This window comes from Leucoraja erinacea, chromosome 14 (genome assembly GCF_028641065.1).
Source record: "Leucoraja erinacea ecotype New England chromosome 14, Leri_hhj_1, whole genome shotgun sequence".
NCBI classification, from domain to species: Eukaryota; Metazoa; Chordata; class Chondrichthyes; order Rajiformes; family Rajidae; genus Leucoraja; species Leucoraja erinaceus.
In genome coordinates, this window is record NC_073390.1 from 14,988,529 (window position 1) to 15,005,546 (window position 17,018).

Consider the following 17,018-nt stretch of genomic DNA (forward strand, 5'->3'; position numbering starts at 1 on the left):
TAAGGAAAAGGGTAAACAAAGTGTAAATTGTACTTAGTGTGTAGGATAGTGTTAGTGTACAGGGAGGGATCGCTGGTCGGTGTGCCAAAGGTCTGTTTCCATGCTGTATCTCTAAATGAAACTAAATTAAATTTGATAATTTAAAAGACATTTGGACAGGTACATGGATGGGAAAAGATGGGCCAAATGCAGCCAGATGAGACCAGTACAGATGGGGTACTTTAGTTGGTATGGGCAAGCTAGGCCGAAGGGCCTGTTTCTGTGCAGTATGACTCAATGAGTCTACACAGCTCCTGGAGCCTGGTGCATCATTCAGTAAGATTTGTCCTTGGCCTCAGTTTCCACTTTCCCACAGCTCCCCTCCAGACCCCGAATACATACAATGAAACAGTCTGACCAATTCCCCGAGCACAAAATTCCACAGATTGTTTAGCTTCCTATTCCCCTCATCAATCCCCCTCAAAATCTGGTTGCAATAAGATCACCTCGCATTCTTCTGAACTCCAATGCATATAAAATAGTTTATACTGAACATTTGATGGAAATGCACACCGGAAAGAGTGGATAAAAGGAAGCATTCCCCTTAGCTTAAGTGTCTACAATGTAAAGTAAGGCAGAAGAGGTTTAGATTGGATTTGAACAGTTTGTGGTATAAACCATAATGCGATTACATTAATGTTGTTCACACAAGCCTTGGAGTAAACTGTATTCGTACAGTAATGATAAAGACAACTATTAATGTGGCCAGTGCAAAACAGACTGAATGATGCAATCAATGTTTTAGTGCAAAGAAATATTAAAGTACAATAACAAAATAAAGGAACGAGGTAGACGAGGAAACACTTTTCTCACAGAAAGTGGTGAGTGTGGAATTCTCTGCCTCAGAGTGCGGTGGAGGCCAGTTCTCTAGATGTTTTCAAGAGAGAATTAGATAGGGCTCTTAAAAATAGCGGAGTCAAGCGATATGGGGAGAAGGCAGGAACGGGGTACTGATTGGGGATGATCAGCCATGATCACATTAAATCGCGGTGCTGGCTCAAAGGGCCGAATGGCCTACTCCTGCACCTATTGTCTATTGTCGAGTAAAGAGTAAGAGCATGTGGCAGCATCTCCAGGAATGGGGTGTGAAAGAGGTGAATGGTTCAGGTGTAAGAAGGAACTGCATATGCTAGTTAAACCAAAGATAGACACAAAACGCTGGAGTAACTCAGCGAGACAGGCAGCATCTCTGGAGAGAAGGAATTGGTGATGTTTTGGGTCGCATATTGTTTCTCCCTGCTGCTGTCCTACGGAAATTATTTCCACGTACCTCGACTCCATCCTTTCCCCCCTGGTCCAATCTCTCCTAACCCATGTCCAAGATACCTCACATGCCCTTCGTCTCTTAAATGGCTTCTGCTTTCTGAGCCCCCACTCCCTCATCATTACTATGGACATTCAGTCACTCTTCACATCTATCCCCCACCAGGAAGCCCTTAAAGCCCTCCGTTTCTTCCTCTAACACAGAACCATCTAATTTCCTTCTACTAACACTGTACTCCGCCGAACGGAACTGGTCCTCACCCTCAACAACTTCTCCTTTGATTCCTGCCCTTTCCTCCAAGTCCAAGGCGTAGTTATGAGCACCCGCATGGCTATACCTGCCTCTTTGTCGGGTACATTGAACAATCCCCGTTCCAGGTGTACATTGGCCCTATCCCCAAACTCTATCTCCGTTTCATTGATGACTGCATCAGTGCTACCTCCTGCACCCATGCAGAACTCATGGACTTCACCACCAATTTTCATCCTGCACTCAAATTTACTTGGACCATCTCCAACAGCTCCTTCCCGTTTCTTGATCTCAGTCTCCATCACAAGAAATAGACTATTGACTGACGTCTATTACAAATCCACTGATTCCCACAACTATCTCAACTACACTTCTCCCCCCCCCCGCTTCCTGTAAAGACTATCCCCCACTCCCAATTCCTCCGTCTACACCGTATCTGTGCCCAAGATGAGATGTTGTTCCATACTAGAACATCTGAGATGTCCTCATTCTTTCATGGAACGGGGGTTCCTCTCTCCCATCATAGATGATGCCATCACTCATGTCTCCTCCGTACCCTGCAGCTCCGCCCTTGCTTCCCCGCCCCCTAGTCGCAACAGAAACAGAGTCCCCTTAGTCCTTACCTTCCACCCCATCAGCCGTCGCATTCAACACATCATCCACCGAAATTTCCTCCAACGGGATCCCAACATGAGCCACATTTTCCCATCTCTTTCACATCTCCCACCCCTTTCAATCGGCAACTCCCTGGTTAACTCATCCCTTGACACCCAAACCACCCCCTACCCAGGTACATTCCCCTGCAACCGCAGAAGATGCAACACCTGTCGCTATACCTCCTCCCTCGACTCCGTCCAGGGACCGCAACAGTCTTTTCAGGTTAGGCAGAGGTTCACATGCACCTCCTCCAACCTCATCTACTGCATCCGTTGTTCAAGATGTGGACTCTTTTCCATCGGCGAGACCAAACGCAAACTGGGCGATCATTTCGCGGAACACCTTTGCTCAGCTTAATTCTCCTTCCCATTCCTACACAGACCTTTCTGTCCTCGGTCTCCTCCATTGTCAGAGTGCTAAACGCAAATTGGAGGAACAACATCTCATATTTCACTTGGGTAGCTTACAGCCCTGTGGTATGAAAATTGATTTCACTCACCTGGTATCCCCGGCATTCCCTCTCTCTCTCTATCCCTCCCCCACCCAAGTCGCACTAGCTTCTCATTTTCACTCTACAAACAGCCCGTTTCCTTTATCAGCGTCACTTTTTTCATATTTTTCATTCATTGTTCTTTATCTCTCCACATCACCATCTATGTCTCTCGGTTCCCTTACCCCTAACCAGTCTGAAGAAGGGTCTCGACCCAAAACGTCACCCATTCCTTCTCTCCAGAGTTACTCCAGCATTTTGTGTCTATCTTCTGAGTGGTTCAGGTGTTGGATGGCAGTGGGAAGAAGCTGTTCTTAAGTTCTGGATATCTGAGCTATCAAGCTCCTGCATCTTCTCCCAGGAGGAAGAGAGAAACAGGAATGACCAGGGGGGCAGGCATCCTTGACCGCACTTCCAGCCTTGCTGATACATCGAACCGTGAAGATGGATTGGGTGGAAGGAAGTGACCCGTCTGCGATGAACTGGATAGTCTCTGCAGATGCAGTCTCTGCAAATGCATCCCATTAGAATACTTACTACAGCATCGTGACAGAAGCTCGAGAGAATCCTCGTGGACTTGATGAATCTTCTCAGATGTCTAACAAAGTAAATCACCGCTTGGTGAACGGACTTAGTTTGGTTACTGGTAATATGAATGCTTAAGAAAATGACCCTGACAATCATCTCGTCAGCAGCTCTGTTGATGAGGCCAGCCACGTGTTTATCCTGCTTGCTTCCTCAGAGCAACAACCAACATTTTCGTCTTCCTGATGTTAAGGTCTAAGTTATTGCCCTGATACCATGACACAAGGATCTCGATCTCTTACCAGAACTTTATCTCATCATTGTTGTAGATCCGGCCAACAATGTTGGCATCATAGGCAGCATCATCGGCAAAAATTTAAAGATCAAGTTGACGTATGTTCCCCCACATCCATGGGTGCATACGGAATGGAGACAGGGACCAAACACACAACTCTAGGGAACACCACTTTAGAGGACAAGGGAGGAGGAAATGTTATGATCAATCCTAAGCAACTGAGGTCTGCTGATCAAGAAGTCGAGAAGCCAGCTGCAGATGGAGGTCCCAAGGCCAAGTTCCAGATAAATAGGGGCAAGCTTATTTGGTGCTATGGTTGATGGTCGAGCTGTAATCGATGAATAAAATCCTGACAAAGGTAACCTTATTGTCAAGGCGATCCAGTGCTGAATGTAGTGCAAAGATGGCATTCCTTGTAGACCTATTTTTCCTATACACAAATTGCAGAGGGATCTGTATTAGCTGGATGACTGGCACAATACTATCCATTGCACTTCATTATGGTTTTATTTCCAAAATTTTACCGTCTTAAAAGCAGTTCTGATTTTTATCCCACTCAGATGTACGAGACAGACCCAGTGGGCGATGCCTAAGTGCAAGATAAGTGTTAGTCAGTTCGAAAAGGATCCAAAAGACATCTCATGGACATGCATTGTTTCCAGCCACAATCTCCAGGCATCCGTTTGATTAAATTGCACCAGCATCTTGTTTTGGAAGTCTCCTGGCATCCCCGATGGCTTTAGGAAGATCATACTTGACCCGACTACTATATCAAACATGGCATTCTTTTACTGGGTGGGATCATTCTTGGAGTCATAGAGTTATATAGCTTTGGCCCTACTTGCCCACACCAACCAACATGCCTCATCTACACTGGTCTCACCTACCTGCGCTTGGCCCATATCCCTCTCAACCTGTCACATCTGCCCAAATGCTTTTTTTGTAAACTTCTTGAAAGCCTTGGACCTGGACCTTAGCAGAGAGTGAATCTCCCTGTTCATCCAAGGTTTCAGTTAGGGTAAACTTGAATTGTCTTTGTCATCTCAAAGTCATCAACATATTTCTTGATGAATCCAGTGACAACTGAGGTATGCCCATTCAGGCTGGATGAAGTGATCTTGAATATGTTCCAGTTCACCACCTCTTGACATAGACCCTCAGCCTCCACTGAAGCTTTTCACTGTGAAGGTTGTTGGAATCGGGAACACAGTTCCTAAATTGTGGGGTTGAGGCAGGTACTCTCATAATATATAAGCAGCTGGACAAAGACTTGAAGCGCAAGGCGCTGAAGGCTACAGACCAAGTGCAGGAAAATTGAATTAGTCTAGATGTTTCAGTGTACACATGGTGGGCCGAAGGGTTCATTTCCTGCATGACAATCCAGGAGAAACACCTGTTCTGAGTGTAGTGCTCAAAGTGCTGATGACCAGCTTTATAGCCAGTGCAGGTGGCATAAACTGGCATTGATCAGAAGAGCTGCAGCAGCTGCCTCTTGTGGAATGTCCCAGGAAGCAAGAAAAACACCACCTGTCTCAGTAAGCCTGTCAGTACAAAGGGTATCAACAGAATGGAGCACATGGCACTATTGATGGGGAATTTAAGAAAACAGATTATGAACAGGCACACATAATGGCATTTACCCAAAGATTTTGATTTCATTTAAATGGTGTCAGATACCAGAAGGGACAAATCACATTAATTAATTTGGCACCGAATTCCAAACAAATGCTACAATTTCAAGGCTTCAAGATATCTGGCAATTAACTAGGCGATTACGAAAACTTGCTAACTCATTAATCAATTGTGACAGCATCTGATGGAGACAGAATCTCATTGATCCACAACTTCAGCATCTTTGTCTTTATATCGCACCCATAACACAGCATAACATCCCCAAACACATCACAATAGCATAAGCAAGCAAAGTTCGACACCAAGTCACTTTTAGAGATCCAGGAACTGGTGAGCCAATACTTCATTTTAAATAAAGGGAGGTTTTGCAGGACTGTCTTAAAAGAAGCTGGGAGACGTGGAGAGAATTCCATCACATAGGAAGTAAATAGCTGAAGGCAGGACTGACAACAAGAAAACAAAATTAGGGAACCCACAAGAGGCTAGAATTGGAGAAGTGCCTAGATCACAGTGAAGGAGTTTTCAGAGATAGGATCTGACAAAATTATGGAGCAAAGTGCCAACAAAGATAAAAGCTTGAAGAATCAAGGTTTTTGGTCAAGGTTTGACCTGGTGAAATCCAAGTCAGACAGCAATGGCAAGATGGGCAAACAAGACTCGGTAACAGTTAGAATACAGACAGGGGAAAAAAAAGTTGCACTCGTTCAGTCTGTCAAATAAAACTCTGGATTCCTCCCACATTCCAAGGATTGCAGCTTGTTAATTGGCCTCTGTAAATTGTCCCGAGTGCGTAGAGAGTGGATGCGAAAGTGGAATAACATAGAACTATTGTGAAAGGGTGACCGACGGTCGGCGTGGACATGGTGGTCAGAAGGGCCTGTTTCCATGTTGTCTCTTTCAATCAATCAAAGCAATTCAGAGACCAAATACCAACAACATTTTCAATTGATAAAAGCTCAACAGGAAACAGGAAGCAGAACAAGACTTCAAGTGTGGCATTTTACAGAGAAAGGATCTCTAAGTATCAGCATTACAAAGCAAAACAAATGCAAATGCTGGAAGTATGAAATAAAAACAGTGAATGCTGGAAATACTCAAGAGCTCTGCAGCATCTGTGAAGAGTGAAACAGAGTTGATGTTTTAGGTTAATGCCTTTTCATGATAAATGTTCCGAGGCCATGCACAAATGGAAGAAATGCATCTCACACTGCGCTTCAGTAACTCAGAACCCAATGGGATGAAAGCTGAATTATCCAATTTGAAATAATATGCCCATACCCCACACTTTTTCAAGGGGTAACTTTTTCCACAGAAAGGGTGGTGGATGTATGGAACAAGCTGCCAGAGGAGGTAGTTGAAGCAAGGACTATCCCAACATTTAAGAAGCAGTTAGACAGGTACATGGATGGGACAGATTTGGAGGGATATGGACCAAATGCTAGCAGGTGGGACTAGTGTAGCTGGGACATGTCGGCCGGTGTGGGTAAGTTGGGCCTGTTTCCACACTGTATCACTCAATGACTATGACTTCTTCCCCATCCAGCCCTTCAACTCATTCCCCCTTTTCCCTCACCATCTTCATCACCCTGTTCCTATTTCCTCTCCCCCACCACTCTCAATCCCCCTCTTTGCCCCATTACTCGTTTCCCCTTCTACCCATATCCCTAGCTCCATTACATTTTACACCTCCTCTTTTTATATGATACCCCTTTGTATCTCTAGCCTTTGCCACTATTTGCCAATCGCAACATCCATCCCACCCCTCCCTTACATGTATCCAACTATCATTTGCAAGGCGTTTCCCTTCTTTGTTTCTCTTTCCCAGCTTTCTCCCCATTACTTCATCGTCTGAAGAAAGGACTCAACCCAAAATGTCCACAATGTTCATTTTCCACCATGGACACAGCGTTCCTTCGGCACTATGTTTTTTGCTCAAGATTCCAGCATCGTCATTCCCTTCTATCTTCAGTATCCATACAATAATGATAAATACAACAATACAATGATTTTTGGAGGATGTAACGGGATAATGGTCAACGGAGAGCCAGTGGATGTAGTGTACCTGGACTTTCAGAAAGCATTTGATAAGGTCCCACATAGGAGATTGGTGGCCAAAATTAAAGCACATGGCATTCGGAGTAGGGTGCTGACATGGATAGAAAATTGGCTGGCAGACAGGAAACATAGAGTAGGAATTAACAGGACCCTTTCAGAATGGCAGGTAGTGACTAGTGGGGTACCGCGAGGCTCGGTGCTGGGACTACAGCTATTTACAATATATATTAATGATTTGGATGAATGGATTAAAAGTAACATTAGCAAATTTGTAGATGACACAAAGCTGGGTGGCAGTGTGAACAGTAGCGTCAAGTTGTGAAAAGGGAAAGTACAACGGGATCTGGGAGTCCTTGTTCATCCGTCACTGAAAGTAAGCATGCAGGTGCAACTTATACTACAGCAGGCAGTGAAAAAAGCAAATGACATGTTGGCCATAACAAGGAGGAGTTGAGTATAGGAGCCTAGTGAGACCACACCTGGAGTATTGTGTGCAGTTTTGGTCTACAAACTTGAGGAAGGACATTCTTGCTATTAAGGGAGTGCAGCGTAGGTTCACGAGGTCAATTCTCGGGATAGCGGGACTGTCATATGTTGATAGATTGGAGGGGCTGGGCTTGTATACTCTGGAATTTAGGATGAGATGGGATCTTATTGAAACCTATAAGATTATTAAGGGTTTGGACACGCTGGAGGCAGGAAACATGTTCCCAGTGTTGGAGGAGTCCAGAACCAGGGGCCATAGTTTAAGAATAAGTGGTAAGCAATTTAGAACTTGATGATGGAGTTTGCACTATGTCCGGCTATGCAGTCATGAGTATAGAGTGAGTACAGCAGGGGGCTGAGCACGCAGCCTTGAGGTGCTCCCGTGCTGATTGTTATCGAGGATGACACATTTCCACCAATACGGACAAACTGTGGTCTGTGAATGAGGAGGTCGAGTAATATTCTGATGGAACAGAACTTATGCTGGGAAGCATTAACACCGGTGGAGGTAAATATTAAAAAAAACACAATTACATAGTTTAACATCACAGCTTAAATAGCACAGTGGAGTAATTACAAATGTTAACTATAGTAATGCTTGAACATTTTGCTAATGTTCCTACATGCACCTTGGGGACATTGTGTAAGTAGTCACAGATACCAATATTTGTTAGTCAAAAACTACAATTTGTGTTGTGAATGAAAAGATTAAAAAATGTAATTTTTGGGAGATCTCTCAAATTAGCAATTGCATTTGTCCTCAAGCCAACAAAGGTTTGCGTAACTATCTTCATTGATTCGAAAATAACCTTGCAGTTCCTGTTCATGTACCTATCATTCTGAATGAAATGCCTTCAGGATAGCAACTTTCAGCAGTTGTAGCCTGTGGTCTTAATTGGCTGCATATTGTAGATAAGAAGCTAATGATTTCAGAAATTGCAGACTGTCTAGAACAGACAACAGTATCAAACAATTTTTAATATCAATTATACGCACAAATAGAAGAAAAGCATCTCATACTGCGTTTTGGTAGCCTACAACCCAATAGTATGAACATTCTCCAATATTAAATAATATACCTATACCTCACTCTTTTCTTCCCCCATCCAGCCCTGAAGAAAGTCCTGACCCAAAATTTCATCTGTTCAATACCAAGCCTGCAAACACTGATTTTGTTATGTTGCAAGAAAACTCCCATGTTATATTCTAACATGACACTTACATTTGATAATTCGGTTGTTCTGTAAATGTACTTTCATATTTCTTTGGACTACTTTAGATTCCACCACCATCTTGTGCTATTCTGCTGTTTTGCAGACAGAATATTAGGCGCAGGAGTAGGCCATTGGGCTCTTTGAGCCAGCACCACCATTCAATGTGATCATGGCTGATCATCCACAATCAGTACCCTGTTCCTGCCTTCACTTCATATCCCTTAACTCCGCTATCCCTAAGAGCACTATCAAACTCTCTCTTGAAAGCATCCAGAGAACCAGCCTCCACTGCCCTCTGAGGCAGAGAATTCCACACACTCACAACTCTCTGAGTGAAAAAGTTTTTCCTCATCTCCGTTCTAAATGGCTTACCACTTATTCTTAAACTACGGCCCCTGGTTCTGGACTCCCCCAACATTGGGAACATATTTCCTGCCTCTAGTGTATCCAAACCCTCAATAATCTTATATGTTTCAATAAGGTCCCCTCTCATCCTTCTAAATTTCAGAGTATACAATCCCAGCCCCTCCAATCTATCAACATATGACAGTCCTGCCATCCCGGGAATTAACCTCGTGAACCTATGTTACACTCCCTCAATAGCAAGGATGTCCTTCCTCAAGTTTGGAAACCAAAACTGCACACAATACTCCAGGTGTGGTCTCATTAGAGCCCTGTACAACTGCAGGAGGACCTCTTTGCTCCTATACTCCTCATGTTATGAAAGCCATTCGCTTTCTTCACTGCCTGCTGTACCTGCTCACTTTCAGTGACTGATGAACCAGGACCCCCCGATCCTGTTGTACTTCCCCTTTTCCCAACTTGACACCATTTAGACAATAATCTGCCTCCCTGTCTTTGCCACCAAAGTGGATAACCTCATATCTATCCACATTAAACTGCATCTGCCATGCATCTGCCCACTCACCCAATCTGTCCAAGTCACCCTGCATCCTCATAGCATCCTCCTCACAGTTTACACTGCCACCCAGCTTTGTGTCATCTGCAAATTTGCCAATGTTACTTTTAATCCCTTCATTTAGACTATTAAACACAACTTCAAACAAACTCTCTGAACTATAACAGCCTCTTGCACTTTATCTGTTTATTTATGTGTGTATATATATATTTTCTATGGTATATGGACACACTGGTCTGTTCTGTATTTTTGCCTACAATATTCTGTTGTGCTGCAGCAAGCAAGAGTGTCATTGTCCTATCTGGGACACATGACAATAAACTCTCTTGACTTGACTGTGTGTGTGTGTGTGTGTGTGTGTGTGTGTGTGTGTGTGTGTGTGTGTGTGTGTGTGTGTGTGGGGTGTGGGTGGGGTGGTGGGAGGAGATGCACAGATTTTAGACAAGCTCTGATAATAATTTCCATGCATTTGTTATTTTTCCATGCAACTGTTATTTTTGTCATTAAAGCAATTATTTTTGCTTAAAATTTTTTTTAAAGCGGAGTCTGATTGTTCTTGATAGTTAGGGCTTTATGGGGAGAAGGCAGAAGAATGGGATTGAGAGGGAAAAATAGATCAGCCATGATCAAATAGCGGGTTAGACGCGATGGTCGAATGGCTTAATTCTGCTCCTTTGTGTATAGCCCGAACTACATTGGTAAATAAAACAAAATGAAACCCCCAAAATGAGAATACAAGGAATGGCAGATGTTGGTTTACAAAAACAACTTAGATTGACCATCCCCCTTTCCTCCTATAAAATGCTCTTTCAAACCTACTTCTATAACCATGCCTTTGTCTTGACATGTTCTTATGCCTCATATAACTTTACTCCTTGCACTGACTGACTTTTAAAGAAACAATGTGCTGGAGTAACTCAGTGGGTCAGTCAGGATCTCTGGAGAACATGGATAGGCTCAGTCAGAGTCCGAAAAAGGGTCCCTACTGGCATCCGTGTCCTCCAGAGATGCTGAGACCCTGCCTGACCCACTGAGTTACTCCAGCAGTTTGTGTCTTTCTATAAATCCTCCAAAACTGCGTAAATTGAACTTTGTTTGGAAACTCAAGATAGATAACAGCTGTCAGAATGTCACTCAGACCAGAGGCCCTACACTGAATGTTGGTAAACCATGGAATTCTCCCCCCACTTTTTATGTTCCTGTTTGAGGTACTGTCCCACGGGAACAGATGGACAGAATTTCACATTGACACAAGCATGCATTCACGAGGAAAGAGCAAATGGAAAAAGATTAAAGTTTTGTACGAAAGAAGGGGGATAATATGAAGTCGAGCTGGAAGAACTCTCATTCAAAGTTTTTTGCAAATTCTTGAGCATTTAGCATGACTAATTTTACAACACGACCACTTGAAAAATAAGCTATTTTAAATTATAATTAAGTTACATCAATTATGCATGACTCATATACTTTTTTTTTTGCTGTATTAAACATTCATACTGAGGTGGTCCAAGCGTAGCAGTGACTAAGCTAACAGCTTCCTCCATGATCCAACTACAACCGCTACTAAATTGATGATATCAAATTGATCACAGATTTACTCAGGGCAACTTGTCAGGGTGGGAGAAAGAGAAAGAGAAAGAGAAAGAGAGGGAGAAAGAGAGGGAGAAAGAGAAAGAGAAAGAACCAATTAATATTTTATTTGCTGAAGTAATGTCCAAGTGACTGATACCAAATGGTACCCTACACGCATAGAGTCTGGTAATAAATCATAAAGCAATGGAATGCACCAGCGTCCTTAGAACAAACAATGGCTCTACTTCATTAGAATACAGCTGACCACTAACTACAATTCCAGTACATCAGAGTTTCTATGTTAAATAAAAAGTGGAACAATACATTCTACCATAGTCACATTCGTATACATTCATTTTTCTTTGAAAGATATATACTGTATTGAAACTGAAAGTTATTTATACACTTTACTCAGTGCACCTTTGTTACCAACACCAGGATCATGCTATGCACACACGTGCTCTGAAAAATCAATGAAAATCAACATCAGTTTAAGTGCACGAACAGACAAATCATAAGGCATAAAGGTACTCTGTTCAGTCGATGAAAATAATCTCCACTTTTAATATTATTTCTGCAGGCCAGACCTTAACTTTGCCCCTCCCCCTCTCCACACTACTTTGCTTCACTGAAACTTCCTTTATGCTTTGCAACTGGGACAACAAGCCGTTTTCAACTCCACAATTGCTGAGCATAACACAACAAAAGAGATGCAGAGATTACATGAAGAAGGCTGCAGTAATTGTAGATTACAGAAGGTCTCTCTTTTACCTGTTCCCAGAAAGCATGCTCTCACTGCAATACCAACAGAACCCTCCACAGTCTTTGTTAACATTCAATGGAAACTTGAGCCAGTAGCAGACTCTAGCAATCACCCACAGGCTGCCCTAATCGCACAGCTTTAAACACTTTGTATGCATCTGTGGACACCATCAAAAATAGAGCAGTTTTAAAATCCGCTTTCTTGACAGTATCTTCGCTATGACTGGGAAAGGTCAACTGTTAAAAAGTAAAATAGGAAGAGGTGCATCTGTGATTCTTACATCAACTATTTAAGTCTGCCTAGTGCATAGGATACGAGGCAGTACAGGATAAACTCTGTATTTGTGATCAAGCTGGAAACAGGTAACTAAGCTTATATTCATTACTTTCTTTATAAAAGGCCATTTAGGAAGTCAACATTTCCCTGATCGTAAACTGGAATGTCATAAAAACTGCTTTTTGTATGGGGGGGAAAAATAACCAGGTGATCTTTGATACTGGGACTAGCTCAATTATCAAAACTTTTTTTTAATAATCATTTGCTACAGAAAGCCTTAAAACAAAATACAGTATATGAAAAGAAAACATTATATTTGTTAATTTAAAATTGTGCATACACACAATTTATAAATACCTAAAAATACACAGAAGTCAGAAAAATCATTACATGGGTACAGGAAATCAATGTTAATGAAAATTGAATTGCCCCAGCATTTTGTGCTTTGTTTTCCATCTGCAGTTTCTTGTGTCTCTAATATAAGAATTATATTATTTGCAAAAACAAGGAACTGCAGATGCTGGTTTACATAAAAAGGACATAAAGTGCTGGAGTAACTGAGCAGGTCAAGCAGCATCTCTGGAGAACATGGATAGGTGATGTTTTGGCTTGGGACCTTTCTTTGGACTCTTTGTGGGGGGGGGGAGGGGGTGAGGAAAGAAAGCTGGAAGAGAGCATATGATTCCTGGGATGTCAGGACTGTCATATGAAGAAAGACTGGATAGACTTGGTTTATACTCTCTAGAATTTAGGAGATTTAGAGGGGATCTTATAGAACCGTACAAAATTCTTAAGGGGTTGGACAGGCTAGATGCAGGAAGATTGCTCCCGATGTTGGGGAAGTCCAGGACAAGGGGTCACAGCTTAAGGATGGGGGGGGAAATCCTTTAAAACCGAGATGAGAAGAACTTTTTTCACACAGAGAGTGGTGAATCTCTGGAACTCTCTGCCACAGAGGGTAGTTGAGGCCAGTTCATTGGCTATATTTAAGAGGGAGTTAGATGTGGCCCTTGTGGCTAAGGGGATCAGAGGGTATGGAGAGAAGGCAGGTACGGGATATTGAGTTGGATGATCAGCCATGATCATATTGAATGGTGGTGCAGGCTCGAAGGGCCGAATGGCCTACTCCTGCACCTAATTTCTATGTTTCTATAGGCAAGACAAAGTGTGGCAGGTAATAAATGTACACAGGCAAGGGGGGGATTTTGAGAGGCAGATTGTTTGTAACAAAGACTTGTTTGGTCCAGTTACAAACTAAACAAAGCTGGACAAGTTGGGCTGAAGGGCCTGTTTCCGTGATTTATGACTATATGACTGTTTTGAAACTAGTGGTCTCTGCACAACCTCTGCACAGGTTGGACATGTTTTACCTTTCACCATACCAGTAACAAGTAACCAGTGTGTGTGCTAATGTAAGGCCCAAGACCAACTAAAAATCCGATCAGGCTGCAGGTTTGCATTTTAAATGTCATTAATTAATCATTGTACCAACAAAGAAAAGAAAACAAAAATGATCTTAAGATTTGTCCTTGGGTCATCAATATAAGAATCTGATTATTTACCAAAATTAACACGCTTTAGTATTCCCAGAAGCAAGAGTTGTATGTAGTATGAAATAATACGACATTCCAGTGGGCCTTCACATTATAACTATAATAAAGTTATTTAATTCCCACTATAACAAACTCGAAGGAAATAATCTGCTGACCCAAAGGACAGCAAAGAAACTAGACTTTAGACTTTAGAAATACATTGTGGAAACAGGTCCTTTGGCCCATCAAGTCCGTGCCGACCTGTGATCATAAGATCATAAGTGATAGGGGTAGAATTAGGCTATTCAGCCTATCAAGTCTACTCTGCCATTCAATCATAGCTGATCTATCTCTCCCTCCTCTAGCAGCACACCCCATACACTAGCACTGAGGGGTAACTTTTTCACAAAAAGATTGGTGGGTGTATGGAACAAGTTGTGCGAGGGGGCAGTTGAGACTGGGACTAACCCAACTTTAAGAAACAGTTAGACAGGTACATGGATAGGACGGGTTTGGAAGGATATGGACCAAACACGGGCAGGTGGGACTAGTGTAGCTGGGGCATGTCGGCCGATGTGGGCAAGTCGGGCCGAAGGGCCTGTTTCCACACAGTATTCTTCTATGACACCATCCTACACACGAGGGACAATTTACAGAAGCCAATTAACCTGCAAACCAGTACCTCTTTGGAGTGTGGGAGGAAATCGGAGAAAACCCACACGGTCATAGAGAGAAAGTACAAACTCTGTACAGACAGCACTCGTAGTCAGGCTGGAACCCGGGTCTCTGGAGCTGTAAGGCAGCAGCTCTACCGCTGTGTCACTGTGCACTAGAGTGGCTTTCACACCCTTTCCAGAACATCCCACAGCACTGCACAGAAAGACATATTTGAAGAAAGTTTGTTGTGATAACGGACTTTAATGCAACCAATTTAGATATAGTAAGGTCTCTGAATTACCAGGTTCGGCTTTGTGATGCAGATTGAGATATAAATATAAGCCAGGGCATCAGAGCAATTACTCTTCAAAACGGTCCATGATGGAGCATCAATCTACAAACACTCCCAACTTATTTATTTATTTCTCTCCCCGATTACATTTTATCTCTTCCCTGGAGTGGCATCTATTTATCCCCTTCTCCCACCTCTCCTCCTCTTCCACCTATTTCCCTTGCTCCGGCTGTACAACTTGCATCTCTTCTATCATCATCTCACACCTTTCATCTTTGTGAAGAGTTTTGTTTTGCATGCTATCCAATCAGATGGAATTATACTGTACATAAATACAATCAAGTCAACTTAAGTACAATAGGTAGAGCAAAGGGGAAGATACAGAGTGCAGAATATAGATCTTAGCACTGTATAGAATCGGACAGTACCCTAACCTATGGAAGGACTATTCAGAAGCCTGATAACAGGGGAAGAGTAGCTGTTCCGAGTTTGGTGGTATGTGTTTTCAACCTTCTGCCCAACTGGAGCAGAAAGAAGAAGGAATGACTAGGGTGGGACAATTCCTTGATTATGTTGGCTGCTTTGCCAAGGCAGTGTGAGATGTAGATGGAGTCAGTAATGGGCAGTCTGATCTGTATGATGGACTGTGCTACATCCACAACTCTGCAATTTCTTGCAGTGTTGGGCAGAGCTGTTCCGCAACCAAGGTGTGATGCAACCTGACAGTATTGTATCTCCGCTGCACCTGTAAAAGTTTGTAAGTGTCATTGGAGACACGCCAAATTTCATCGATCTCCTATGGCAGTAGAGTTGGTGGTGTGCCAGCTTAGCTGTCACTTCAAAGTGGTTGGTCCACGACAGATCGGAGTTTGGTGGAGGAAAATGGCAATTAGGCAAAAAGGTCAGTGACGATCTCATTCATAGGCGCAGTGGGTTCAAGAGCTCCAAGAGCCTAATCCACTTTCCATGTACAATATTAACAATTAACTCTTGTGCAGACCTTCATATGTTAAAGATGTTTTCCTGATCTTCCAATCTACCTTATGAGACTTTTACATAGTCATACAGTATGAAAGCATTGGCCCAATTAGCCCATGCCGACCAAGTTTTGCTGTTTAAAAAAAAATGCATTTGCTCTGTAGGCTCAACTCTGAATTCTTCACTCTGTTTATTTTCTCTTTTGCATTACCTGTTGTACTTGTGTGTGAGAATGATCTGGATAGCATAGAATCCGAGTCATATTGCACGAAACAGGCCCTTCAGCCCACTTCCCCCTGCCAATCAAGATGCCCCATTTATGCTTGTCAACAGCCTGCATTTGGCCCATATCCCTCTAAACTTCTCCTATTCATGTACCTGTCCAAAACAAATGCAAAACAAAGTTTTTCTCTGTATCTCAGTACACGTGATAATAATAAACCAATACTGATTCTGCAATATCTTTCCCAAGTGTCATCCCTTCAATGAAATAGTCGATGTCAAGAGTTCATAGATATTCAATCTATCTAGTCTACACATCTTCCCATCCTGCTTCCTGTAAAGACTCAATCCCCTACTCCCATTTCCTCCGTCTACACCACATCTGCGCCCAAGACTAGGTGTTCCATTCTAGGATATCGGAGATGTCCTCATTCTTTATGAAACAGGGGTCTCCTCGATATCCCACAGCTCCGCTCTTGCCACCCCCTCCCCCCAGTCATAACAGGGACAGAGTTCCCCTTGTCCTCACCTTCCACCCCATCAGCCATCGCATACAGCACATAATCCTCCAACATTTTCGCCACCTCCAACGGGAACCCACCACTAGCCACATCTTCCTATCTCCACCACTTTCCGCAGAGACCGTTCCCGCTGCAATTCCCTGGTCAATTCGTCCCTTCCCACACAAACCACCCCCTCCCCAAGTATTTTCCCCAGTAACCGCAGGTGATGCAACACCTGTTCCTATACCTCCCCCCCCCCCTCGACTCCACTGTCCCTATACCTCCTCACTCTTCCATTGTCAGAGTGAGGCCCAGCGCAAATTGGAGGAACAGCACCTCATATTTTGCTTGGGCAGCTTACACCCCAGCGGTATGAACATTGACCTCTAACTTCAAGT

At 43.1% G+C, this 17,018-nt stretch overlaps 1 protein-coding gene across 5 annotated transcripts in view; it reads right to left on the reverse strand.

Annotated features, from left to right (window-relative positions):
- The window catches only part of LOC129703308 (transcription factor Dp-2-like), a 180,466-nt gene that overhangs the window by 95,091 nt on the left and 68,357 nt on the right, over positions 1-17,018 (reverse strand). Inside the window, exon 1 of one of the 5 annotated variants that reach the window (XM_055645667.1) lies at positions 12,169-12,316. The exons of the other annotated variants lie outside the window; for them this stretch is intronic. Coding sequence (XP_055501642.1) covers positions 12,169-12,232 — 64 coding nt within the window. The 5' untranslated portion in view covers positions 12,233-12,316. Of the gene's footprint in view, positions 1-12,168; positions 12,317-17,018 lie in introns of those variants that run through there. 5 annotated transcript variants of the gene reach the window in all.